Source organism: Pelophylax lessonae (assembly GCF_965119305.1).
Source record: "Pelophylax lessonae genome assembly, chromosome: 2".
Classification (NCBI taxonomy): domain Eukaryota; kingdom Metazoa; phylum Chordata; class Amphibia; order Anura; family Ranidae; genus Pelophylax; species Pelophylax lessonae.
The window spans coordinates 434,076,369-434,104,201 of NC_138769.1; the positions used below are offsets into that span (position 1 = coordinate 434,076,369).

Here is a 27,833-nt window from a genome sequence, read left to right on the forward strand (position 1 = left end):
TGAAAAAGGAGAATAAAATATGAATCTTAGTGATCACAGTAATCCTTGCCATTTATTGCTTTAATTACCTATGATTACTATGGTTAAGGGAAGTATATAGTGTAAAATATTTGATGTTAGTGACATATACATGAATGCAGGAATTAATAAAACACCAAAAATTGTTAACGGAACTTTACATATGCCTCTGATAATAGACAGGCAAAAAAGAGGGATTGCAATTAAAATATTACTACTGTGGCCATCAAATAATGCTTACTTGATTCTTAAACTAGAAGTTCCAATGATTATTGCCTATATATAAGCTGTCTTTTTAATAGCATAGAGTACAAGCATTTTTGTTGTTGTTTTTCAACCTACTGCTATGACATTGGCATTCCTTAGCATGCAACTGTGATACTTATAGTGTTATTTTGCCTTTTCAGAAAAAATGCAAAAGTGAACTAACACCCTACATCTTCCCAACCCCCTTAGTCCCCACTGTACTTACCTCAATAGATGATGAGCTGTAAGTGCACACACAACCAGTGTAATGGTCTAGGGATTTGAAATACCTGTTCCTCTTCCCCCTCTTTTTGTATGGCTTTTGGGACAGATCAGAGCAATTCTGATTTATCAGCACCAGCAATTGACCACCTTGAGCAATTGTAATCAATTTTTATCTTTCCTGGAAGCCCTACCAAAAGAAAGGGAAGAATAGAAGGAATTTCAAATCCACAGGCCGCTACACCACTTGCCTGGGCACTAACAGCTCATCACCCATGGAGGTACTGTAAGTACAGTTAGGATCAAGGAGGGGGTGGATTAGGGTTCCACTTTTTCTAGAAAAGGAGAACTTACACTTTAAATCTAGGACTGCACTTTGTGCATTGAATATCAGTGTATGTATTGTTAGATAGTGTCAGTTTGCAGTGCTCAAAATACTAGCATACACTAGTGACCGTGCCTGCTCTTGTAAGAATATTTTTAATAAAACATTGTGTTTTTACTTCATTTCATTTATATACTAAATGTAGCCAGTACCGAATACAGAACCATGTTTTCAGTTTAATTAGGTTATATCTTGTGTATCTCTCAGACTGTCCATTAATATCTAAAAATAATTTCCATGCACTAATAACAATATAGAGTTCCTTCACAGGTGTTTTTGACCTTATGAGTTGCATAAAGCTGCTTTGGCATTTCTATTAGTCTAGAATGGGGGAAAAAGCAGTTCTGATAATAAATAAAAGCTTGTGTACACAAGCCCCACGACAGATTAAACATGCTCAGATCAAACAGGATATATTTAAGCATAGATTAGGAGAGGATTAGGGATTAAGAAGAGTTTTTTTTTTTATAATAGATTTTCTGAGAAGCATGCTATATTTGTGTAAATTACTTTTACTCCTTAATTTTTTTTATGCTATTACTTAGAAATTACCAGTGACAACCCCATCTTTGTGCATGATAATACATTTTGTATTTTGTTGCGACATTATACTGTGTATTTTGTTGCGATATTATATATTGTGGTTTATTTTAAAATATTTGTCTACCTTTAACAATATTAAACCTAAATGTATTGGTGTCATAAGTGTTGGACTTAAAGAAAATTAAATATATGGTTTTTGGATGGAGTTCCACTTAAAGTTCAACTTAAAAAAAAAAAAAAAAAAAACCTCTATACCCTTCAGGCTGGTCAAATTAAATCTTAGCATCCCATTCCTCTTCTTTAAGTGTAAACTTAGATTGCTCATCCATACTGCACAGAGTAGCTTCATGTTATAAGTAGTTGCTTACTTTCATTGTAATACTGCACAGTAATAACAGGCTGACATGGTGATATCCTAGATGTTGTGGTCATGGAGACCTGAGCTCACAGGAAATAGGTTGAATGATTCTGATTGTCATTTACTCTGGAAGAGGACCATACGCCAACATAGGATGATGACTAGGAATAAGTGAAAAGTTTAATCAAAATGTAAATTTTGTGGGAATCACTACACTGAATTTACCATAATACATTGCAATCAACAGACTTTGGAGTAAGTCTCCCACTTGACCAGAAGTATAAAGGCTGTTGTCCCAGCAGCCCTTTGTCATTGTGTGAGATTTGAGTTTGGGGGACAATTGGTAATACTGCAGAGAAAAAGAGTTGCTAGTGTAGTGTGCTACTACATCTATACAGTGCTGTAAATATCACTATATTTAGTGGTATATATGTCCACTGATCCACTGATACTCTGGAATAAATTGCAGTTTGTGTGGCTAAGGAGAGTGAAGTGTATACCCACCTGTATTCAATGTTCTTTTATAACACTCAATGGTCCGTATAAGAACATTTTTTTTGTGTGTGCCAGCAATAACATCTGTTGCTGTTGTTCCCCTTTGTTTTTTTGTTTGTTTAGTTTTGTTTTGTGGGGGTGCTTAATTTTGTCTTTAATTGTATGTAGAATTTAATTGTTTTTCTTAATTTAAAAAAAAAGGGGGGGGGTAGTTTGCTTGTTATGTTTTAGAGTTGCTGTTTGGGTAAATTTTTCTAGTGATGAGCATGCATTAGGACAACTAAAAAAAAATTAAAACGAAAAAAAAAAAAGTAGTTCTATTTTAACATTTGGCTGAATTAAATTTTGTTGCCATTTCACATTTTATTTGGTTGTTAAAATGAGGGAGGGTATATTGGGACTTTAAATGAGACTTGGGGCAATTTGAGCCTCCATCCCTGTTTGCAACAAAAGCAAAGAAACAAAATAAAATTTGGAACTTTGAATGAGGAGTGACTAGTTTAAAAATAATGAATATGGACACATGTAAACAAGGAAAGAACAAATGACTGTATAAAAATCGTATGTTTATTGATACATCTGAAAACAAATAATAGTAAAGCCAATTAGTGGTAGACGAACATCGGCCAGGGTGGTTCGCGAACGTCAGCCACAAATTTTCTCAAAAGTCCACGAACCGCGAGTTCGCAGCGGGCCCCATTGACTTTAATGGGAGGCAAACTTTAAAAACCTTTAGGTCATTTTTGCAGCCACAAAAGACGTACTAGATGTGCACAAATAATCCCAGCACATGCACAATGTCATAACAGAAGTTTTTCAATTGAAAAAGTTGCCCTAAATGTTTTATTTTTTTTTTACAGCAAAAAATATATATATATATTTTTTCATAAATCAGCCAGAACTGACAGCAGCTGGTAAATACATTGTCTAATACATATAGGGTCCATTCACACATCTGTAAAATGGGTCCGCATCCATTCCACAATTTTGCAGAACCTTTACAGACCCATTGTTTTTCATTTCCAGTCTGAAAAATTAGGCATTCACAGGATAAAGAAGTAAGTGTCGGCCATTCCAGGCCCCAAAAATTAGCCCACATGCGTTTACCTGACAGCTCAGAACGTAGTATTCTGTGCCTGAAGGTACATTAGGCATTCACAGGATACAGAAGTGTCGGCCAGTATAGGCCCCAAAAATTAGCCCACATGGGTTTACCTGACAGCTAAGAATGTAGTATTCTGTGGCTGAAGGTACATTAGGCATTCACAGGATACAGAAGTGTCGGCCAGTATAGGCCCCAAAAATTAGCCCACATGGGTTTACCTGACAGCTATGTACGTAGTATTCTGTGGCTGAAGGTACATTAGGAATTCACACAGTATACAGAAGTAAGTGTCGGCCTGTATAGGCCCCAAAAATTAGCCCACATGGGTTTACCTGACAGCTAAGAATGTAGTATTCTGTGGCTGAAGGTACATTAGGCATTCACAGGATACAGAAGTAAGTGTCGGCCAGTATTGGCCCAAAAAATTAGCCCGCATGGGTTTACCTGACAGCTAAGAATGTAGTATTCTGTGGCTGAAGGTACATTAGGCATTCACAGGATACAGAAGTGTCGGCCAGTATAGGCCCCAAAAATTAGCCCACATGGGTTTACCTGACAGCTAAGTACGTAGTATTCTGTGGCTGAAGGTACATTAGGAATTCACACAGTATACAGAAGTAAGTGTTGGCCTGTATAGGCCCCAAAAATTAGCCCACATGGGTTTAACTGACAGCAAAGAACGTAGTGTATTTGATGGCTGGAGGTACAGTAGGCATTCACAGTATACAGAAGCAAGTGTCGGCCTGTATAGGCTGCAAAAATTAGCTCACATGGGTTTAACTGACAGCAAAGAGCTTAGTATTTGATGGCTAGAGGTACAGTAGGCGTTCACAGGATGCAGAAGTGTCGGTCTGTATAGGCCCCAAAAATTAACTCACATGGGTTGAACTGACAGCAAAGAACTTAGTATTTGATGGCTAGAGGTACAGTAGGCATTCACAGGATACAGAAGTGTCGGCCTGTATAGGCACCAAAAATTAGCTCACATGGGTTGAACTGACAGCAAAGAACTTAGTATTTGATGGCTAGAGGTACATTAGGCATTCACACAGTATACATAAGTAAGTGTCGGCCTGTATAGACCCCAAAAGTTAGCTCACATGGGTTGAACTGACTGCAAAGAACATAGTATTCTGTGGCTGAAGGTACATTAGGCATTCACACAGTATACAGAAGTAAGTGTCGGCCTGTATAGGCTCCAAAAATTAGCTCACATGGGTTGAACTAACAGCAAAGAACGTAGTATTTGATGGCTGGAGGTACAGTAGGCGTTCACAGGATACAGAAGTAAGTGTCTGCCTCTAGGCTCCAAAAATTAGCCCACATGGGTTTAACTGACAGCAAAGAACGTAGTGTATTTGATGGCTAGATGTACATTAGGCATTCACACAGTATACAGAAGTTTCGGCCTGTATAGGCTGCAAAAATTAGCTCATATGGGATGAACTGACAGCAAAGAACGTAGTATTTGATGGCTAGAGGTACAGTAGGCATTCACAGTATACAGAAGTGTCGGCCTGTATAGGCCCCAAAAAATAGCTCACATGGGTTTAACTGACAGCAAAGAACTTAGTATTTGATCGCTAGAGGTACATTAGGCATTCACAGTACACAGAACAGTAAGTGTCGGCCTGTATAGGCCCCAAAAATTAGCCATTCAATGGACATGAAATGCCTTTTATGCCGCTGTATTTAGCGAAGACAAGGACCAGGAATTATTGTGGGTGGATGGCGGTCTGGCAGATATCTGTGGCCTGTGATGAGGAATTTCAATAAAACATGGTCTACTGGTCACGTGTTGAATTCCTCAGAGATCCATGCCTCATTCATTTTTATAAATGTGAGGTAGTCTACACTGTCATGAGCTAGGTGAGTGCGCTTATCAGTCATGATCTCCCTGCTGCCCTGAATGTCCTTTCGGAAAGGACACTGGATGGGGGGCAAGCCAACAGTTCCATTGCAAATTGGGCAAGCTCTGGCCAGAGGTTAAGCCTGCCCACCCAGTAGTCCAGGGGTTCATCACTCCTCAGAGCATCCACATCTGCCGTTAACCCGATGTAGTTGGACACCTGTCGGACACCTTTTTTTACGCTCCAACACTTGAGCCACAGAAGCCTGCCTTTTTCCAGAACAACGTGACGACAGCATCATGGAAGGTGGAGTGTTGGACAACTGTGAGGAGGCAGGAGAAGGAGAAGAGGCTGGACGGTGAGAGCCTGGAGTGTGGCTTTGTGGGTTCTGACGGTGTTGCTCCCACTGGGCTCTGTGATGGGATTTCAGGTTCCTTCTTAAGGCGGTGGTCCCTAGGTGAGTGTTGGGCTTACCGCGACTTATGTGTTGACTGCAAAGGCTGGAGATGGCAACAGTGTTGTCAGCAACGGACACATTAAAAAAAGCCCACACTGCGGAGCCATGTGACAGCGTCCTGGGAGCGCCAGATGTGACTGTACATGGTTGATGGCTCGCTCCTGATACATTTGCAGTCTGCTTTGTACCTCTTGTGCAATGCAAGTTCTGCCTGCCTCTCCTCCCTATCTGCCGGTCTGTCAGTCCGCCAGTTCTACAAATAATTGGCCAGGAACTGTTGTCACTGTGTGTAGCACAGTTAACACAGCAAAAGAGGCCAAATTTTTGCAGGACTAAAATACAATATTATAAAAGTATACTGTTAAATAACACTGGTCTATCACAGCAGTTGAAAAAAATTGGCCAGTGAGTTTGGCACTGTGTGTATCAGACTTCACTCAGCAAAAGAGGCAATATTGTTGCAGGACACAAATAAACATGTAAACCAATACTCAGATAACACCCCACTTCAATATGTGGTATTGGGGGGGGGGGGGGCAATTGGTCTATCACACCAGTTATAATACATTATAAGTGCATTTGTCACTGTGTGTAGTATTGTTGCTGCAGAAACGCTCAGTCTCACCATCACACCTGTCACAATGCTGCACAGTGCACAATAATACTACTAATCCACTATAATATGCTTTCTACCAAGTATATTATACTGTGGATTACCCCCCCCCCTTTTTAGTGCACTGCACAGCAATACCAAAAAATTTGCAGCCCTTTAAATTACTTTTGTGGACATTAACAGAGCGATTTGTGTCACTGCTGACGATCTCTAACTGCCCGTACAGCACAGACTGGATACCTGTCCCTATACTCAAGAGACTGTAAAAGACCTATACCGACATTAGAGCCCTTTAAATTACTTTTGTGGACATTAACAGAGCGATTTGTGTCACTGCTGACGATCTCTAACTGCCTCTACAGCACAGACTGGATACCTGTCCCTATACTGAAGAGACTGTAATAGACCTTTACCGACATTGCAGCCCTTTAAATGACTTTTGTGGACATTAACGGAGCGATTTGTGTCACTGCAGATGACGATCTCTAACTGCCCCTAAAGCACAGACTGGATACCTGTCCCTATACTGAAGAGAGACTGGACCTATACTGAAATACCAGCCCTGAAAAGGACTTTTGTGGACATTAACAGAGCAATTTGTGTGACTGCAGCCTATCTCTAATTGCCCCTAAAGCAACGACTGGATACCTGTCCCTAAGCTCAAAAGATACTAGTAGACCTATACCGTAATACCAGCCCTGAAAAGGACTTTTGTGGATCTTCACAGAGCTATTTGTGTCTAGCAAACTCTCCCTCATGAGCACAGCAGACCTCTCCCTACACTGGCAGGAAGCGGAGTGTGAAATAGGCGACAGCTCAGGTCTATTTATAGGGTAGGGGGAATGTCCATGTGCTGAAATGTTTCAATTGGCTGTCCCGTTCCACCTGACGGCTGTGTCATGGGTCAAAGTTCTCCCCAATGTAAACTAATATGGCCACCGCGAACGACGCCATGTGATTGCAAATTTGGCTGGTAGCGAACAAGCAAAATTTGCCGCGAACCGACCGCCAGGCGAACCACAAGGCCATCTCTAAAGCCAATACCTCTAGATAAAAACATGTAACCAATACATTGAGATAGACATGAATAATAAACATGTAGATATGAATGGTATAGTAAAACCATGACTATAGTACAAGGTAATGAAACAATGTCCTGATAGTAGATATTGGCATTAGTACATATATTGGAGAATTGATAAAAGTATAAACAGTTGAATGCATGATGAAACTTGTGATTGTTAAAATTACCTCCTATTAGGCTCAATGCGTTTTGGGAAAAATCACTTCATCAGGAGAAGGCACAATTCAAGTATCTAAAAAAGAGGGGGATACATACGCATAAATAACAATATATCCAACAAGTAAGCAAACCTAGATATCCTTTCAAAAGTATAACTTACAGTTGGGTATCAACTGTTTTGGAGGTTGCAAATCGTCTGAGGGTGTGTCTAACCCGGGAGCAAGGCCTGCATGCATCAGGCAGGTGTGTGGGACCTATGTGCAAAGTAAGAGTCTCCATAGAGGCTTAGACACAAACCCTCAGACGATTTGCATTCTCCAAAACAGTTGATACCCAACTGTAAGTTATACTTTTGAAAGGATATCTAGGTTTGCTTACATGTGTACAAACTTATTATTTTTAAACTGGTCATTCCTCATTCAAAGTCCCAAATTCTTTACTTGGTTGTTATTTATGTTGATTATAGTATTTCATATACAAGTTTGAAAATGCTCCATCTAGTGGTTATTTGTATAACAGGAAATAGGTTCATTTTATTATTATTTTCTATCCTGATAATTTTCTCTCTATTTTTCCCTTAAGAGGCAATGTTGAAAGGCTTTCTTCTCTAATAATTCACATTTTCTCAAATGGTGTTGTATTAACTTCACCATTTCAAACATCTCCTGTCTACCTGTCTCAATAGAAACCTGATTGAAGCTCACAATCATTGCTAGTTTGAAGCTAGCAGTAGTTGTGGCAACAAAAAGCCATTTAATAATGCTGTAAATGCCTTAAATAATTTGAAATATCAATTTTCAATCATAAAGAGCAAATAGCACAAATAATGTAAATACAGCAAGTACTATGAATTTGTTAATAAAACCTAATATAATCAGTGTACCTTTGGGACTGCTGGGATGAGTTTAGGTAGTCTTAAAAAATCCATTGTATTCATTTAGGTCAGACCTGCCTCACTGAGCAACAGGAGCAGTGAAGAACAATTCTTGTTAAATAATATTCAGCAGGTAGCTAGTAAAGCTATAGATATAATAATGCTATAGAAACCTTTTAAGCAGAACATTTTATATGTAGTGAGCAGCATGGATGCTCTAGTAAGCATATTATAAGTTCTTATAGATAGGTTACATTCAGTCATTTGTGTACTAGTATTGGGCATAAATGAGCTAAACTGAGAGGGTTTATCTTCCCTAAATTGAAATACTTCGATTAAATGTCATTATGTCTATTAAATACAGTTCCTTGCGAAAGTATTCGGCCCCCTTGAACTTTGCGACCTTTTGCCACATTTCAGGCTTCAAACATAAAGATATAAAACTGTAATTTTTTTTGATGAATCAACAACAAGTGGGACACAATCAAACAACAAGTGGGACACAAAAGGAGCACTGTGCAAGTGATAATATTGAAATGGAAGGAGTATCAGACCACTGCAAATCTACGAAGTCCTGGCCGTCCCTCTAAACTTTCAGCTCATACAAGGAGAAGACTGATCAGAGATGCAGCCAAGAGGCCCATGATCACTCTGGATGAACTACAGAGATCTACAGCTGAGGTGAGAGACTCTGTCCATAGGACAACAATCAGTCGTATACTGCACAAATCTGGCCTTTATGCAAGAGTGGCAAGAAGAAAGTTAAAGATATCCATAAAAAGTGTTGTTTAAAGTTTGCCACAAGCCACCTGGGAGACACACCAAACATGTGGAAGAAGATGCTCTGGTCAGATGAAACCAAAATCGAACTTTTTGGAAACAATGCAAAACGTTATGTTTGGCGTAAAAGCAACACAGCTCATCACCCTGAACACACCATCCCCACTGTCAAACATGGTGGTGGCAACATCATGGTTTGGGCCTGCTTTTCTTCAGCAGGGACAGGGAAGATGGTTAAAATTGATGGGAAGATGGATGGATCCAAATACAGGACCATTCTGGAAGAAAACCTGATGAAGTCTGCAAAAGACCTGATACTGGGACGGAGATTTGTCTTCCAACAAGACAATGATCCAAAACATAAAGCAAAATCTACAATGGAATGGTTCACAAATAAACATATCCAGGTGTTAGAATGGCCAAGTCAAAGTCCAGACCTGAAACTAATCGAGAATCTGTGGAAAGAACTGAAAACTGCTGTTTACAAACGCTCTCCATCCAACCTCACTGAGCTCGAGCTGTTTTGCAAGGAGGAATGGGCAAAAATTTCAGTCTCTCGATGTGCAAAACTGATAGAGACATACCCCAAGCGACTTACAGCTGTAATCGCAGCAAAAGGTGGCGCTACAAAGTATTACTTTAAGGGGGCTGAATAATTTTGCATGCCCAATTTTTCAGTTTTTTATTTGTTAAAAAAGTTTGAAATATCCAATAAATTTTGTTCCAAAGAAAACTCAAATGAAATACATGTATCTGCTTTAAATCTTGACAATTTGTCAGCAAAAATCTATTTTGCCAAATTCACTCTGCTTAACACTAATGTTGGGTATGTCAGCCAGATAGGTTTGCAAAGTTTAATACAGTCACAAGCAGAACTCTACTTGTATAGTATGAAGTCAGAAATAATGCCAGTAAATGTTTGGGCATAAATAAAATGCAAAAAATATTTTTTTCTACTAACATTAACTCTACCAAGATAAACACAAAAGTTGTGCATATGAAGGGGGAATAGCATAGGCAGATGCTGCCAATGCTACTTATCTTGGGTTAAAACAAAATACCTTAAGTCAGGCTTTGTAAACAATCCGTTAAATGTTCACCTAAAATCTGTAATCTAGAGAAAACCTGTCTGTGACCTCAATGTAAGATTGTTGGTTAGTCTGGCTCAGTGTTATCTAATGTTAATGCACTGCTTTATTGTAAATAAAAATGCACATCTGTTTCTCATTCATGTATTATTTTTGTAATAATAGATTGATTTGGTGAACATTGGAAGCGCAGACATAGTGGATGGAAATCATAAGCTGATCCTTGGTTTGATCTGGAGCATTATTCTCCATTGGCAGGTGAGTTTTTAACCTGTACAGTGTTTATTGGAAGACAATAAATTACAGAGTAAGTCATATTTCCAATGTAAGCGTTACATTTGCAAAATTAAAAAAAGCTAATTTCATTGTGTAAATTACTATTTTAAAATTATTATTTGACCTTTTTATAATGCTAATCACTACTTAATATACACCCTCTTAAGTGGGGCACATACCAAATCTATCCATGCATTTGCAGCATAGGGTAACACAAAAAAAAAACTATTTTGGTCAAATGGCAGCTTAAATTAAGTATTAAGTATACAAAACTAAAAAAAAATAAAAATGAACATAAGCCAGCCATACATGCGTTGAATCTCAGCTAGTTCAGCAGGGACCGGTCGAGATTTGATCCATGTATGGGCAGTCTGATTGTACCCAAGTTGATCCATTAGTCAACTTGGGTACTACCAGCATTTTAGATTTCTAGCATGTAATTATTGCCAGCAGCTATAGTTGCTAACAATAATCACTGTGTTCTCCCCGCAGGGAGAACACAATAGCTCAGCATTAGGGATATCCCCCATCAACTTCAATTGTGTTGATGGGAGATTTGAGCTTCTGTATTACTTGACACTTTATGGAGCTTAATTTCAGTTTACTTTATTCTAGCCCTGTAATGTCTTTCACTAGCAAACTTATATTGGAAAAAGTCTAAAGATAACACTGCAACTTTGAAATCGAAGTATGGTACTTGTACTGTATAACAGGTTTATTTTCATTTTCTACTCCAGAGGCAAAACATTTGGATTGTAATTTTTTTATGTTATGTCATGTCTGAAATAATCACTGAATGCTTCTTTCTGTAGTCATTGTAAACAGTAAATTTTAATAAGAAAAGCGACACCAAGGAAACGTTGAGACAAAAAAGGAGTGATTTTTAAATATATTGCATTTTTTTTAGATATATTGATTAAAAACAATATGTGGGTTACCTAAACTTGTAGTGTGAATTTATTTAGGAAAAAATAGGCAATTGGATAGAAAGTTTCAAACTGGATTGTCATATTTTACTAACTCAGACCATGATGTCTACTGTACATAGTCTCCCCATCACTTAGTACTAAATTTGTGCAGTTGACAGCTTAAGGCTAAGAGCACCCAAAAGCAGTATTAAGCTAAAGGGAATATGGTGCAGTTAACAAACTTCAAATGTGATGGCTATATTTTCTTTTATTATGCTTATTTGCATTTATTTTCACCTGGTGATCTGGCTAGTAACACACTTTCCCTCTTATTGTGTCTCCACTCTGGATGGAGGAGCATTTAAGACAAGTATGGACAACAGTTTTGTTAATCTGGGGAGAAGGTAGTGTTAGATGCACTAGCACATTTAGATTGACTTGGCTGACAAATTAAAGTGGAACTCCAGCTATCAATTTTTTAAGCAATTACAACAACAATTTTTCTTTCCATGAGATAAAGAGTTTACATACATGAAACAATCTGACCATTATAAGTAATGGAAAATGGTTTGTCTCAACCTCTTAACTACCCCTCTTGATAGATAGCTTGCTCTGGCTACAAAATAACCCATAACTGCCAGGTAAAAATAAATGTAAAAAAGATGCATTAAGAAGAAAATACATGCAGCCACCACATTTAGGAATTGATAGGCTGCAATGTAATAAATGTTTGCTTTAAGGGTAAATACCAGTTTAAGTAGTGCAAAGATGGGACTTTTTGGGGTTGTTTTATAGTCTTGCTGGGTTGATGATACAATCTTTTTACTGTAAAATGGGTTTGTACAAAAAAGTAACAAAAGTAAATATGATGTAAGATCAGATTGTAAATATTTTTGCTTATGTATGGGTTCATAATTATATACCATATTCCAGATGTAAACAGTACAGCAAGGACAGTACAGTAAGTTGTTCTCGTCATTAGGATGGAAAATATGCAGGTGTAAGTAGATGTAAGATTGTACTATAAACAGAAGTCCTTGTTTTGAAATCAATAGATCATTTTAAGAGAAAAGTGAGCTTGTTTGCTCATCCCTAGCTGTTAATAATTTTTTAACCTAGCATACCTATATGGGGGATGAATTTACCTCTAAACAGTAGTATACTGGTTTCTACATTAGTCTTATTTTCTCCTCTTCCTGTTATTTTATTGAAAAGTGAGAGCAGGGGCTTATATGGATGTTCTCTGAAATAGGGGACCATGGATCCCTTAATATAACACCGTCAAGAGGGATTTATGAGGACTGCCATTGCATTACAGTGTTTTCTGTACTTGCTATAAAATGTTTTTAGTCTGAAATAAACTAATTTTGCCATCACATCTAAAGACTGGTAAGCTGTTTTTTTTTTTTTTTTTTTTTGCTCTTTGGTTTATACATCCTTTAAGGGCCCTTGAGTCACAAGCTTCAGTATTGCAGCCAAATAATTGACATTTTTTAAAGCATATCGATAGCACATTCCATGACTCTCACATGACAGATTCCCCTTAAGGAAGAGGAAAGGCAGGTAGAGTGACTCGAAAGTGGAGCCCATTTAAAATACTTCTTCAACAGGGCTACAACATCAGAATGCACAGTCCTAATTCTGCCCATTGGACTAACATACATGATGGTGCCCCTCACCCACTTGCGGCCACTGCACTGCTAAAATGGTCACCTTAGACCGCCTCTTTCTGGTAACACTCTTCTTTGTGCTGATTCTGGACATCCCAACCATGTTATTCGAGATATACCAGTGGGACAATTTATAACATTATAGAGAATATGCAGTGAAGATGAGGAATTTGCAAGGGAGAAGAGAGAGATGAGTGAGTTTTTTTTTACCGGGCTACAGTACTGGTACTCTTCATAGACCAGTGGGCATTGTGGATACTGTCCAGAGGGGATCACCCTGACAGAATAAAAAGCATGTTCCAGGTTTTTCCACCCCATATAGTCTTGAATTCAAGAAGATCAAAAACATAGCTGAACAGCATATCTCAATATTATACAAGGACGAAACATATGCTAGAATTTTATCTAGGGGGTTCAAAACAATATTTCAACGGACGCCCTCTTTAGGCAATGCCCTATCACCCAATGATTTTAGTTCACACTTTTAGTTCAACATCAGTAACAGAACCTACAGTATCAAAACATTTATAACCTGCAATACCAGAAATGTGATTTATTTAATTACTTGTAAAGCATGTGGGATTCAGTACGTGGGTTTGTACCACGAGAAAACTTAGAGATCAGTTACACAATCATGTTTATGATACCGAAAAGGAGCATGATACTAATGTTGCAAAACATTTTAATGAGGCCCATGATGGGGATACCGCTCTAATACAGATACAGGGCATAGAGAAAGTCTCAATACCCAAAAGAGGAGGTAATTAAAGAGGAGGTAATTGTTTTAGGATTTTATGTAAACGTGAAGTATTTTGGATATTCACCCTTCAAACTAGGATCTCAAAGGGCTTGAATTTTGAGTGGGATCTGACCCACTTCTATAATTAAATTCTGAATCTCTTAAAATTTCTTCTTCCCCTTTATTTTTTTTTGATCCTGTCTATGGTCAATTTTGTCAGAATATTTATCTATATATGCAGTCGCCATTGATCATCCTCTTGTTGACTCAGTCTGGATATATATTAACAAGTCTTTAATGAATGAGATCTTCATAATGGTGTGTATCTTTCTTCAGTTTGTTTTGTTTTTGGGACACAGTACTATACCTTATAGCTTTTTCTTTTCTTTTTGTTTTTGATTTTTTGTTACATTTAATGTCTTTTTAAGGTTTTACTCTGACATGTTGATTATTCAATGGTACGCATGTCATTTTTAGTTTGTATAACCTTAGAGCTTGCAGCAAGGTCTGCAATCACCATATTGGAAACACTTGTGCTTGTTTGTGATTTCACATATATAGTAGTGAATGGTGACTGCATTCCCAGGTGGTTATGATAAAGCACAAACTCTGTGTGAAATGCGTCAACCTTTCTGTCTCCCCCTTAGCTGTCAGTGCTGGTTGTTTTTATGGATATCTGTATACTTCAAAAAAGCGAATATTGCATTGTGTGGGAGTGCAGCCACGTGATTTATTTGTTCATGTCTATTACTGCAGCAGTGGCAGGGAGTGTACCCCACAGTTTTCATTGCATTATGTGGATCACGGCCATATGAAATCACTTGTGAGCAGCGGTATCCTGCTATATATAATGGTCACCACCCTTACCTCATGCTCAGGAAACATGATCCCCACTTTTCAGCACTGCATCAGCATGCACCTTTATTTGCTCTCTGTCCCTGGACTGACACATATTTATGTATTTATAAATGGGAACACTTTTTCTAGTTAAAAGAAAAAAAAAAGTATGAAGAAAAACATATCTTTGAGACTGCGCCTGCGTGTCAAACTGCTATCTTTTTTCTCTGTCCAGCTTCATTTTCCTGACAACAATTCTAATACCTGTGCATGTTAAGATTTTTACTCAGATAGCTCTGTCTGAAGAAGAACACATGCTTTCTTATCTTATCCCTTAACTCTCACTTTTCACAGATTAGCATTAGGGCACACAGTGCATTATGAGTAAATGCTCTATCCACAGACAATGAATTAATATTTCTTTGGAATATTCCTTTCTAATAGCTGTGAAATATTCTTATTTTATTCTATTTCACCTTAAATCCTGATAATCTGGCTGACACAGAAATAATTTATTCCAAGAGTGGGTTGATTATTTACTAGCTATGCCTGTTGATTAAATATTTATCTTGATCTACAGTTTTAAACACTGATGATTGTATTCCTTGTTCAGGTGAAGGATGTAATGAAAGACATTATGGCTGACTTGCAGCAGACGAACAGTGAAAAGATCTTACTTAGCTGGGTGCGCCAATCAACTCGCAATTACCCACAGGTCAACGTTATCAATTTCACCAGCAGTTGGTCTGATGGAATGGCTTTTAATGCACTCATCCACAGTCACAGGTAAGAGTTAAAAATTTTAGGCTTTAACGAACGTTCCATTCAACCTTGTATCAATTTTACTTTTATTGATCTTTGTGCAGTTCAGCATCTGTTGAATAGTATTTACTATGCAAAATAGATTTTTAATTTACTATTTGAAATTTGGGGACATTCCTCTGAATAAGTACTGGTGACTCTGATGTCATGTTGAGATATCTTGCATTTTTTAATATTGTATAGTGCCACCAGTTTGTGCAGTGCTTTACAGAATAAAGGGAGACAGAACTTACAAAATAGAAGGAGGGGCAAGTGATACAAAAAGTAGTAACTATGAAGGATGATCAGCAGGCAGTGGTCCAATAGTTAATGTCAATTTATTGAACATACTGTATGTAAAAACCAGGGATTTGCAAGCACATTACCACATAGGTCTGGATGGCGGTGAGGGCATTGAAGAATGACAAATGCCAATAATAAATCCGGGGGGGGGGGGGGGTGATCCAACGCTGTACCTCTTGGAGATGTGTAAATGGCCAGGGGACAGGACCCACCATGTAGCAGGAAGAGGATCCCACCCAGACGTCACCGGCACGTGTGCAAGCTGTAACCCTGAAGCGCAGAGGGAAGCATGGTGTCCAGAAATTACGTCACTTGATTGGAAGAAGCCAAGTGCAGGAACCAGTGTGCAACACAGGTAAGACCATTGCCTTGACCATGCGTTACGCTTGCATGCACTTTATAAAGTGGACTTGATAAAGCGCATGCACGTGAAACGTGTAGTCACGGCAACGGGCTTGCTTGCGTTCCACGCTGGTTCCTGAACTTGGCCTCTTCCCATTGAGTGATGTCACTTCCGGGCACCACACTACCCTCAGCACTTCAGTGTTATGGCTTGCACACGTGACGGCGGCGTCCAGTTAGGATCCTCTTCCTGCTACATCTGGCCCTATTCTACGCTCTCTAACCCATATCTTCAATCTCTCCCTCTCTTCTGGCATCTTCCCCTCTCAACTCTCTAAAACATGCACTAGTTAGCCCCATACTTAAAAAGCCCTCACTGGACCCAACCGATCTTAACAACCTACGCCCTATTTCCTTGCTCCCCTTTTCATCCAAACTCCTCGAACGTCTAGTCTACAACCGACTGTGCGACCACCTTGCCGAGAATAGCCTCCTTGATCCCCTTCAGTCTGGATTTCGGCCTCAACAGTCCACTGAAACTGCTCTCCTAAAACTGACAAACGATCTACTAACGGCCAAAACCAATGGACACTATTCTGTACTCCTACTTCTGGACCTTTCTGCCGCCTTTGATACGGTTGACCATCTCCTCCTCCTCAAAAAACTCCATGCCTTTGGTCTCCGTGACTGTACTCTTCACTGGTTATCTTCCTACTTATCCAACCGCACCTTTAGCGTTGTGTACAATTCTACTTCCTCCTCTCCTCTTCCCTTCTCTGTTGGGGTCCCCCCAAGGCTCTGTTCTTGGACCCCTCCTATTTTCAATCTGCACCTCCTCTCTGGATCAGTTGATAGCCTCCCACGGCTTCCAATACCATCTCTACGCTGACGATACCCAAATCTATTTACCCACCCCTCAGCTCTCTCCCTCAGTCTCCTCACGTATCACTAATTTACTATCAGATATATCGGTCTGGCTGTCTCACCACTTCCTCAAACTTAATCCATCCAAAACTGAGCTTATAATTTTTCCTCCACCACGTGCCCCTTCCCTTGATTTCTCTGTCAATATCGATGGCATTACTATCAGCCCATACCCGCATGCCAAGGTCTTAGGTGTTGTCCTGGACTCTGAACTTTCCTTCAAACCCCACATCCAATCGCTGTCCAAATCTTGCCGCCTCAGCCTCCACAACATCTCCAAAATACGCCCCTTTCTAACCAAAGACACAACAAAGCTCTTAGTTCACTCCCTGGTCATTTTGCACCTCGACTACTGCAATTCCCTTCTCATTGGCATACCTCTACAGAAGGAAATCCCCCCTTCAATCCATCATGAATGCTGCCGCCAGACTCATCCACCTTACCAATCGCTCAGTGTCCGCTGCTCCTCTCTGTCAAGCCCTTCACTGGCTTCCGCTCACCCAATTAATTAAATTCAAAATACTTACAACATCTTACAAAGTAATCCACAGCTTAGCCCCTAGCTACATCACTAGCCTAGTCTCAAAATACCAACCTAATCGCTCTCTTCGTTCCTATCAAAACCTCCTGCTCTCTAGCTCCCTCTTCACCTCCTCCCATGCTCGCCTCCAGGACTTTTCCAGAGCCTCTCCAATCCTATGGAACTCCTTACCCTTATCTGTCCGATTATCTCCTACTCTATTAGCTTTTAGGCGATCTCTGAAAACCCTCCTTTTCAGAGAAGCCTATCCTACCCACGCTTAACAAATATACCTCCATTTTCTCCATCAACCCATCCCCCACGGTTATTGCCTTTTGTTTCACTTGACCCTCCCTTCTAGATTGTAGCGCATATATATATATGTGTGTGTAAAATCATAAACAATCATGTAAAAATAGGCAATAGATAATGAGTTGACAAGTTACAACCCAGTACAGGGGAAGTTGCAGCATAGTAACCATGCATAATACAGTATTTAACATATGTAATGATACAAAAAAAATTGTCAGAGACTGCAGACTTATGAGTGGGAAAGGTCAGAAATTACAGACATGCTACAGGTGTATACTGAACAAACCACCCAGCAGCTGAACACAAATATCAACCTGACATTTTAAAATAAATTAAAAATAAAGTCTAATTCCCTTTATATAACTTGCCCAGGGGTTGTCCTTTGCCAGCCTGTGAATGAGAGCATCTCGGTGATGTACAGGAAGTGCTGTAGCAGCACTGACATTTATTAAAGAATAAAGTTTTAAAACTGCCATGAATGGCTTTGACAGTATCCATGTTTTAAAAAAAAGAACACACAGGGGAGGAGTGTGTCTGTCATTTGACAGCATTTTAAACTGTTTTTTTTTTTTATTTTTTATTTTATTTGTAAACGTAGTTTTTTGCTGTTTTATACAGCAAGAATGAAAAAGATTGTAGAGCCCTCCCAAAATAATTACCAGATCCTCTAAGCCCATTATGGATGTCAAGGGAATTCCTCACACCAAAAAAAAGTGAAGTCCCCCAGCAAGATAGGCAACAGTTTTGTGCTTCCAGGTTTTTTTGGGTAATTTTATTAAGGGGCCTTGGTAGTGTTAATAATGTGATCTCCATGGCTTTTAATATAGGGAAGCCGTATAGCAGTCAAATTACAATAATTTAACGTATTCACAATTCACAATTTATTTTAAACATTAATAGGTATCCCTGAAAACACTCAATCAGCAGCCTCAATCAAGAATACGGTTCCTAAGTTCCTAATTTAGGGTCAGAAATATAGGTAAATGAGAAAGATCATTATAAAGGTTTTTTTAATTATTTTTTAGTGTACATGCTTTGTGCACTGGTCCAAACCATTTGGTGGAAAGGGGCTTATGGTATGGGGTTGCTCCTCAGGGGTTTGGTCCCTTAGTTCCAGTAAAGGTAAATCTTAAGGCATACCAAGACAGTTGGGAGCATGAAATTGTCCAAAATGTCTTGGTATGCCTTAAGATTTCCCTTTACTGGAACTAAGGAACAAAGACCAACCCCTGAGGAACAACCCTATACCCTTACCCTCCACCAAATGGTTTGGATGAGCAAGTCCTAAACTCAACCTGACAGAACACCTTTTGATGAATTAGAGCAGAGTCTGGGAGAAAGGCCTTCTCGTCTAACATCAGTGCCTGACCTCACAAATGAGCTTCTGGAAGAATGGATAAACATTCCCATAGACACACTCCTAAACCTTGACGACAGTCTTCTTAGAAGAGTTGAACCTGGTATAGCTGCAAAGAGTGGGCCAACTCAATATTGGACCCCTGCGGACTAAAACGGGGATGCAATTAAAGTTCATGTGTGTGTAAAGGCAGGTTTTGACCATACAGTGTGTGTGTATATATATATGTGTGTATGTATATATATATATATATATATATATATATATACAAACACATACACTGGGAAGTTTATTCACTAAATAAGCTGAGAATACTTTTAGTTTTTACATGTTTTGATAATTGAAGTGAATCTTCTCCTTCATTAAATCAACAGCACCACGTGTAACTAAATATGTTGTGTTTAGGGTGCTTGTATATGCTACTCCATGTCTTACATTCTTGTGGCAGCAAAACTTGCTAAGTTGGAATGACAGTAGTTGTTAGAAGTGAAGACCTGTACTTGTAAAAACTGATTTCCTTGAAAATGTTCGTGAAATTTTCTAAGCTTTATAGATTAAAATCTAGAAAGCAGTATAATGAAATTATAACATGGAGGGCTCCTTCAAATGCATGTTTTTATGTTTGTCGTCTAGATATATTAAAATGTATAGCTAATGTGCAACTGCTCAGTAAGTATAAAAAAAACTTTAAGTAAGTACAGGCACAAGATTAAACGAAGATAATATGCTAAAGCATTCTCCACAAACTGTGGATGATTAATCCATTAAGCATGTTCTCTCTCTTTTTCTTTTCTTTTTTTTTTTTCCAAAGTTCTTATGCCTATTACTTGAATCACTCTTCAATGAGAAATTCCTGTGTAAAAAAAAAATAAATAAAAAATTACGTTGATTAACAAGTGAGTTGATAAGGTGAGACCTGTACATGTAAGGTAGCCAGACAAAAGGCAAACAAAAGGCGTAAAACACAATACAATTAATTTGCCTTTTGATTACTAATGGTTAAATTTTATCTACAAAGCATATACTGCCAGACATGGGTCATCAGTTTTCTATTTATAATGTTCAACGAGGTGGTACTTAATTTTATATATTTTTTAATTAGAAAATTGATTTAACAAAACGTGTAGCATAATTAGCAGCACTCTGAAAATGTTGTTTTACTCCAGCCTAATCAGAGTATTTGTTACAGAGTTGTAATCAAGGTCTGATTTAGAATTAGACACAGAGGGGCTGTACCCAAAGGAAGAAAAAGCTAGAAGGTAGTCTTTAATCTGTGCAGCACACGTAAGGAACAAAGTATATTACTTTAATTATCAAAAAATTGGATATGTACAGTAGGCCTCAACTCTGTAGGGCCTTTTACTTTATAATCAGAAAGAAAAATATCTCTATGTTTGTAAGGTCTGTCTGTTTGTTGGATGTTAACAAAAGTAGAAGGAAAAAAATGTGTGTAAATTATCAAACAAGAAAACAACACCCTTCACAAATTTCATGAAATCAGAAGACAACGGCCTTCAATATAACATTTTATCATTTGCAGACTTTTTGAATATCACCTTTCTCTGTGTGTGAATAGAGGGATCCAAAGACAGATAGATAGTTTTAGTCCTTCCACCCCCTCCAGTCAAAGGTGCAGCCTTTAAAAAGTAGGAGGGAGTTACAGGGGTTGGAAAAAAATATGGAAACACTGGGTAAAAGAATTAGATTTTTACCCTATATGGCGTTGGGCTACCTTTGGCATCCATACTGCCTGAATTCTCCTGGGAATTGAAAAAAATAAGTCTTGGATGGTGGATAATCGAATCTGATACCAATCTTCATGCAAAAATTGTTCTAGTTTTTGCAGAGATGCCGGAGGCAGAAAATGAGCTCCAACATTGACCATAATGGCTCCCCTGCCAGGGAAGGTGCAAGACTTTATCTGCATGCTCAGAAAAAAACATGATTTAACAACATCAGCTGTGTGAATCAGAGCAATATGGTCTTGGTAAATGGCGCTGTCTTTGGGAAACAATGTCTGCACCGTGGAATGCATATGGTCGGCCAAACTTTGTACATAGTCGCTGGCAGTGACTCCACCCTTCAAGGAAATGATGGGACCTGCAGAATACCAAGACATGGTTGCCAAACCATAATTGAGTCGCTACTATGCTTTACTATTGGCACAAGACAGTCTTGATTGTAAGCTTGGGATAGTGTTGTAAATGCATCCAGTGGTTGGGAACAGTGTAAAGCTTGATTCATCAGACTGTATTACAGTTTTTAATCAATCGTCCATGATTTATGGGTGTTGCACCACTCTCCCTACTTCTGAGCATTAATATCAGTCACTAGAGGTTTCGCAATTGCAGCTCGCCTGTGAATGGTTTGCTTATGGAGTTTGCTCTGCACAGTTTTTGTGGAAATGGGCTTTGGAAGACTAAGATTAAGCTCTGCAGTCACTTTTGCGGCAGTTGTTTTTTTATTCTGGGTCACATTAATGCGCAATGTCCTTTTGTCTCTTTTGGTCAGTTGACCATGTTGACCATGCTTATGCGTATCAGTTGACATTTTCCTGGAAACTGTATATGCCTTCATAACCTTTGATACTGTACCTCGTGACACCACAAATAAATTGGCAAGTTAAGTCACTGCAGCACCAGCTAAGTGCGCACCAACAATTTGCCCTCTTTGGAACTTAGTAAGCTCTGTTTTACTAGCAAGGCATGCAGTGAATGAGGAAAATGAGGCTTCCCACCTGTTAGCTAGGTATCTCATTACACAGTGAAATCAAAATATTGTTACATCACTTGAGTTTCCAGGTATAGGTCCAGAAGTTATCAATCTGAGGGGTTATAGCATATTGGATTGTCATTGCAGTTTGTTGGTAAAGGTGGGGTCAGGAGTAATCTTTAGTAGGTAATAGTAGGTATTATTTATTTAACCACTTAAGGTCCACCCTATTTATCAGTTTTACTGCTACATGGCAGCACCTCAGTTCCAGTTAGTAGCGCCGGTGGAGTCGAGTGGTGGGTACCACAAACTCAATGTCTTCCACCACCCTCCAATCCTTTGGTACACAGGCAGAACAGTGGTCTGCCTATGTAAACAAGGCAGATTGGCATTATGTCGGGAGTAGAGAAGGCATAGATCCTGTGTTCCTGCAAAACAGGGACAAGGATCCATGTCTCCCCCAAGTTAAAGCACCTACCATGGTACACAGAAACCCTAGCCAGGCAAAGTTACCCCTTTGATCACCCTTGATGTTAACACCTTCCCAGCCAGTGTCATTAGTACAGTGACAGTTCATTTTTTTTAGCACTAATCACTGTATTAGTGTCACTGGTCCCAAAAAAGTGTCAAAAGTGTCAGCTAGTGTCAGAAAGTCCACTGCAATATCACAGTCCCATTGTAAGTCACTGAGCGCTGCCATTACTAGTAAAAAATAAATAAATAAATAAAAATATCCCATAGTTTGTAGATGCTATAACTTTTGCGCAAACCAATCAATATGCGCTTATTGGGAAATTTTTTACAAAAAAATATGTAGCAGAATACATATTGGGCTAAACTAATGAAGATATTTGATTATTTTTCAATTATTTATTGGCTATTTTTTATAACAGAAAGTAAACAATTTTGTTTTTCTTTTTTCAAAAGTGTGAGTCTTTTTTTTGTTTATAGCGCAAAAAATAAAAAACAGAGAGGTGATCAAATACGACCAAAAGAAATCTCTATTTGTGGGGGAAAAAGGACATGCATTTTATTTACATCGCACAACAGCGAAATTGTTAGTTAAAGTAATGCAGTAACGTATCAAAAAATGGCCTGGTCATGAAAGGGTGTAAATCTTCTGGAGGTGAAGTGATTAATATGGCCTCTAGGGGATCCTAATGTAAGTTATAATTCATAACTACAACATTGTATACATTAGAAAGTAAACCCAGATCCACTGCCTTTCTGTCCTTTGGGCATAACTACCAAACATATACCATCTTGTTCACAGCACTGAAACCGAACAGTTGAGTATTGAAGTACATATTTAGCAGTCTTAGTGATAGTTAAATACCAACAAAATAGGACTTTATATGAGTTCTCTAAGGTAAATATGTTAACCACTGGAAGACAGATATGTTAAACCACTTTCCAGTTCAGACCATTTTTCAGTTTTGATTGCTGTGACATTTTGAGTGAAAATTATACAGTCATGCAATGCTGCACCTAAAATAAATTTATATTTTTTTAGACACAAGTTTTTGTAAAATGTGGGAAAAAAAATTTCTTACACAAAGTTGTCAAAATATTAGATATTTCTAACACACATCATAGGCATATTTAGAATTACACCCCAAAATATAATCTGCTAATCCTCCCAAGTATGGCGATGCCACATTTGTAGGACTTTGGCTAAGGAACACCTTATGGCTTTCTAGGGGCAGAAATCTAATTTTCTGACTACCTTTTAGATTTTTGAAGGCCCTGGAGCACCAGGACAATGAAAACTCCCACAAAATAACCACCTTTTGGAAAGCAAACACCCCCATGACTAACATAACATCTCCAAATAGCGATGTGAAATGTGCATAAATGGTTACTATTATTACCACACAAATAAATAAATGGTTGCTAATAATGTCATAATAATTAAATAAAATAAAAATGAAGAAAAATATATTGCTGCTGACACTAAAAAGTATTTACACCTACACCCGTGTATCAAGAAATATATTAATCACTTCAATACAGGGCACTTTCACCCCCTTCCTGCCCATGCCAATTTTCAGCTTTTAGCACTGTTGCATTTTGAATGACAATTGTGTGGTCATGCAACACTGTACCTAAACCAAAGTCATGTCATTTTTTTCCAAAAAATAGAGCTTTCTTTTGGTGGTATTTGATCACCGCAAGGTTTTTTCTTTTTTGCTAAAAAATAAAATAAAAAAAAGACTGAAAAGTTTGAAAAAAAAGTTTTTTTGTTTATGTACAATTTTGTAAATAACTTTTTTCCTGCACTGATGAGCACTAATGAGACTGAACTGACATGCACTGATAGATGGCACTGATAGGCCCTGATGGGCACTGATAGGTGGCACTAATGGGCACTGATAAGCGGAACTGATCGGCACTGATGGGCATTGATAGGCGGCACTGGTGGGCAATAATGGGCAATAATGGGCACTGGTGGGCAGCACTGATAGATGGCAATGATGGGCACTGGTGGGCAGAACTGATGGGGGAGGGCACTGGTGGGAAGCACTGATGGGGAGGGCACTGGTGGGCTCCCTGAGCCCTGATTGCCATCCCTGGTGGCCATGGTGGGCATCCCTGGGGTCATGGGTGGGCATCCCTGGGGTCATGGGTGGGCATCCCTGGTGGTTCGAGTGGCACCCCTCCAAGGGTCTGCACTGGTAATCAATGATCTGATTACCAGTGCAGACCCCCCCTGTCAGGAGAGCCGCAGATCGGCTCTCCTCTACTCGTGCCTGTCAGGCACGAACTAAGGAAAGCCAATCAACAGCTCTTGCTGTGTACTATGTGACCAGCTGGTGGAGAGCCTACGTCAGTAGGCTCTTTACTAAGATCGGAGATGCAGTGCGTCAGAGTGACACGCCACATCACAGATCGCCGCTCTGCGCATTATCCTGCCGCTGTCATATGACGTCCAGTCAGGATAATGCAACAACTTTCCCACCGTTAATAGCCTATAGGGCGGGTGGGAAGTGGTTAAATTACAGTCCCTGCGCAATATACTCCATGTACACATTAAACAGAGAGGGTGCACATTCAAAGCTGCCATGGACTAGGTAAGTGAAAGTGGAGACGCTTAGCTGTTATTGTGCTTGTGTAAATACACCAATTTCACTTTTAGATTCCATTCACATCTAGTGTAGTGAGAGAGCATGTTTTTTTGGCTCATTTTTTCAGAGACACGCATAGTGCAGCCTACTGATTTCAATGGGCTGCCCTATGCATGACAAACGAGGCAAAGTAGCTCATGGGTCATTTTAGTATGTTTGCACATTTTTTACCATGCATTTTTCGGCATTTGTGTTTTTTTTTTACATGGCAAAATACGGGTTTGCTTCCAAAGCATGACGCGTTCATTTTAGGTGTATTAAGAAGGCCATACACTATACAATCTGACGGTACAATCTCCTTTAGATTTACCAAAACTATTTAATAAGAGGACACACTTATCTATCCAATCACTCTGTATCCAGTTAGTCAGGTCCTTGCACTTCATAGTTGATGGTAGATCTAAAAGAGATTGTACAATCAGATTGTATATAGTGAGCTTTTCAGACTTCCAGGGACACACTTCTCCTGTTTTCAATACTACAGCTCTGCTCCACATAGGCTGTTATGTGGTCACTCAGCTCCTGCGTACTCTGTCAAATGAACGATCTATGCAAGAAGAAGGTAAGGTACAGAACAATTAAATCAGCAGGGGAAGGCACTAGCTACGTATTGAGGAAGATTGGCACTCACTGACAATGATTGCATAGGAAAAGCATGTAACTGCAGAGATGGACAGAATCAGTCTCCTAGAGGGTGAATGCAGATGAAGGATGTGTTTTAAAGTTGCAGTTAAGTCCAGCTAGAAAGAAAAAATCCAGTTCCCCTGTAAGTTAAGGCTATAATGTAAACGTAGCTACCAAAGTGCAGATAAATGAATATTCAATCTTCTGCACTTTGGTAGATATGTTGTCATTTCTTTTATGTTAAAGTGGCAGCTGCTCACAGACTTCTATCCATAAAACCTTATTCCATGGCACAGTGGTAGGATCTTTTTATATGTGCGCTTTGATCACGGGTCGTGTGGTTGTTTGCATTTTTAAAGCCATAACATGCTAGTATGTGATTCATATTATCAAAATCTTCCCTCTAGAACGAATCCCTCCAGGGGTGCATTGTCACAGCTCACCCGGTCTTCCTTCCGGGTTCTCAGGCTCTGGCTATTTAAATGGCTGAGCTGTGATGATTTAATTCCTTAAAAACGTACCTGTAGGTAAAAGTAACAAACTAGAGTTTACTATCGCTTTAATGAGGTCATGTCTGAAGTACTTCCTCATTCCACTAGCATTTTTCCCATCCTAAAGGACAGATACCAGGAAATCATGAAGGAGTTTTCTATAGAAGAAACTGGAGGCTGAGGTAGGCTTGCCTTAGAAAATGCGTTTTCTTTTCTGCAACAGAGGTACAATAATGATATATTGGTAGATACAGAATCTGGATCTAGAAAAAATGATGTTTCTGGTGACACCGGAAGTAGCTCTCCTATCAATGATCCCCTGTTCCATCAAGCACATTAAAAAAAGCCTCTTCATATTCCTAATTATGGTTGGCTGTGCCCTGATTTCTAGACACTGGAAGTCCCCCACAACTCCTACTGTCTGGGAACAAGTAACTGAACTAAATTACATAATGAGAATGGAGGGGCCACTGGCCACAGCCAATGAAAACTTGGGATTTGTGGTTTCCTTGGATTTTCTGATTCTTCCACACTTTTGCATTTCCTACACAACTAGGAAATCTTCATTGCTCTTTGGAACTGTGCTGGACTGACCCTCCCATCAGACACCCCTTCTCTTTCTTCTGCCTCTTCTTTTTCCTTTCCTCTCTCTCCTTTTATGGTTTCTCTTATCCCCCATTTTACATTGAAAAAGTGGCACCTAATGCACCATCTTGTCAGACTTCTAATGATACCCAACTTCTGAGGAACAATGTGTTTCTTGCAACATACACTAAATCTGCACTAGTATTGGGTTCGGCTTCCTTCTTCCCCCTTGGATAGCCCCCACTACTAAGGCCAACCAAGTAGATGCATTTGTTTATAACTGGCAGAATTTTTTGCGATTCTTTATCATCGCTTTTTTGTGCTGTTAGCTATTATTTGCTGATAATAACCATTGTCCTCTCAATTACTGTTGTCATTATAGTACTTTGCTGACCTTTCATTGGCAGCATGCTATACTTTTTAATAAAACTTTATTCTAAAAAAAAACACAAAGTTGTCAATTATTATGATATTTCTAACACACAGCATAGACATGTGAGATACCACATGCCTAAAACCTTTTCAATGTTTCGACTGATTATGTACCCAGAATTGCATCTTGTGTATCACAAAACCCAACCAACACTGTATAGAAAACAATTTACTGTAACGATTGCCTCTGTTCAAGTGATTCGGGAATAGAGTTTAGTGTAGCTTCACCGACAGCAGTTCTTTTTCCAAAAAATCCAGGTAGGCCTAACCTACTGGTATGCAGCTGCCCCATAGCACAGTTCTATGTTCAATGGCCAGGAAATACTGGAGGTTGAAAATGGGTGAACAAAAGAGGACCCATGGTTACAATAGTGCAGTTGTCTGCAGGAATATAATGAGTGAAACACGCAGATGGGTCAGTACATGTAACAGGCAAAGACATGATCAGCAAGCAGGCAAAAGATTTATCAATTTTCAGGACAGGGTCAGTTAGGATGGTATGCAGATGTGTGGTCAGTATGCAAGCAAAGGATCATTCCAGGCGGCAGCAGAAATGTGGTCTGCACAAAAACTTTGGAACAGTACAGGCAGAAGGCAG

At 39.1% G+C, this 27,833-nt stretch overlaps 1 protein-coding gene across 1 annotated transcript in view; it reads left to right on the plus strand.

The window, feature by feature from the left end:
* Positions 1 to 27,833, plus strand: part of DMD (dystrophin) — a 3,625,631-nt gene that overhangs the window by 910,971 nt on the left and 2,686,827 nt on the right. The window contains exons 5-6 of the mRNA XM_082246191.1: positions 10,443 to 10,535; positions 15,321 to 15,493. Coding sequence (XP_082102317.1) covers positions 10,443 to 10,535; positions 15,321 to 15,493 — 266 coding nt within the window. The remainder of the gene's footprint in view (positions 1 to 10,442; positions 10,536 to 15,320; positions 15,494 to 27,833) is intronic.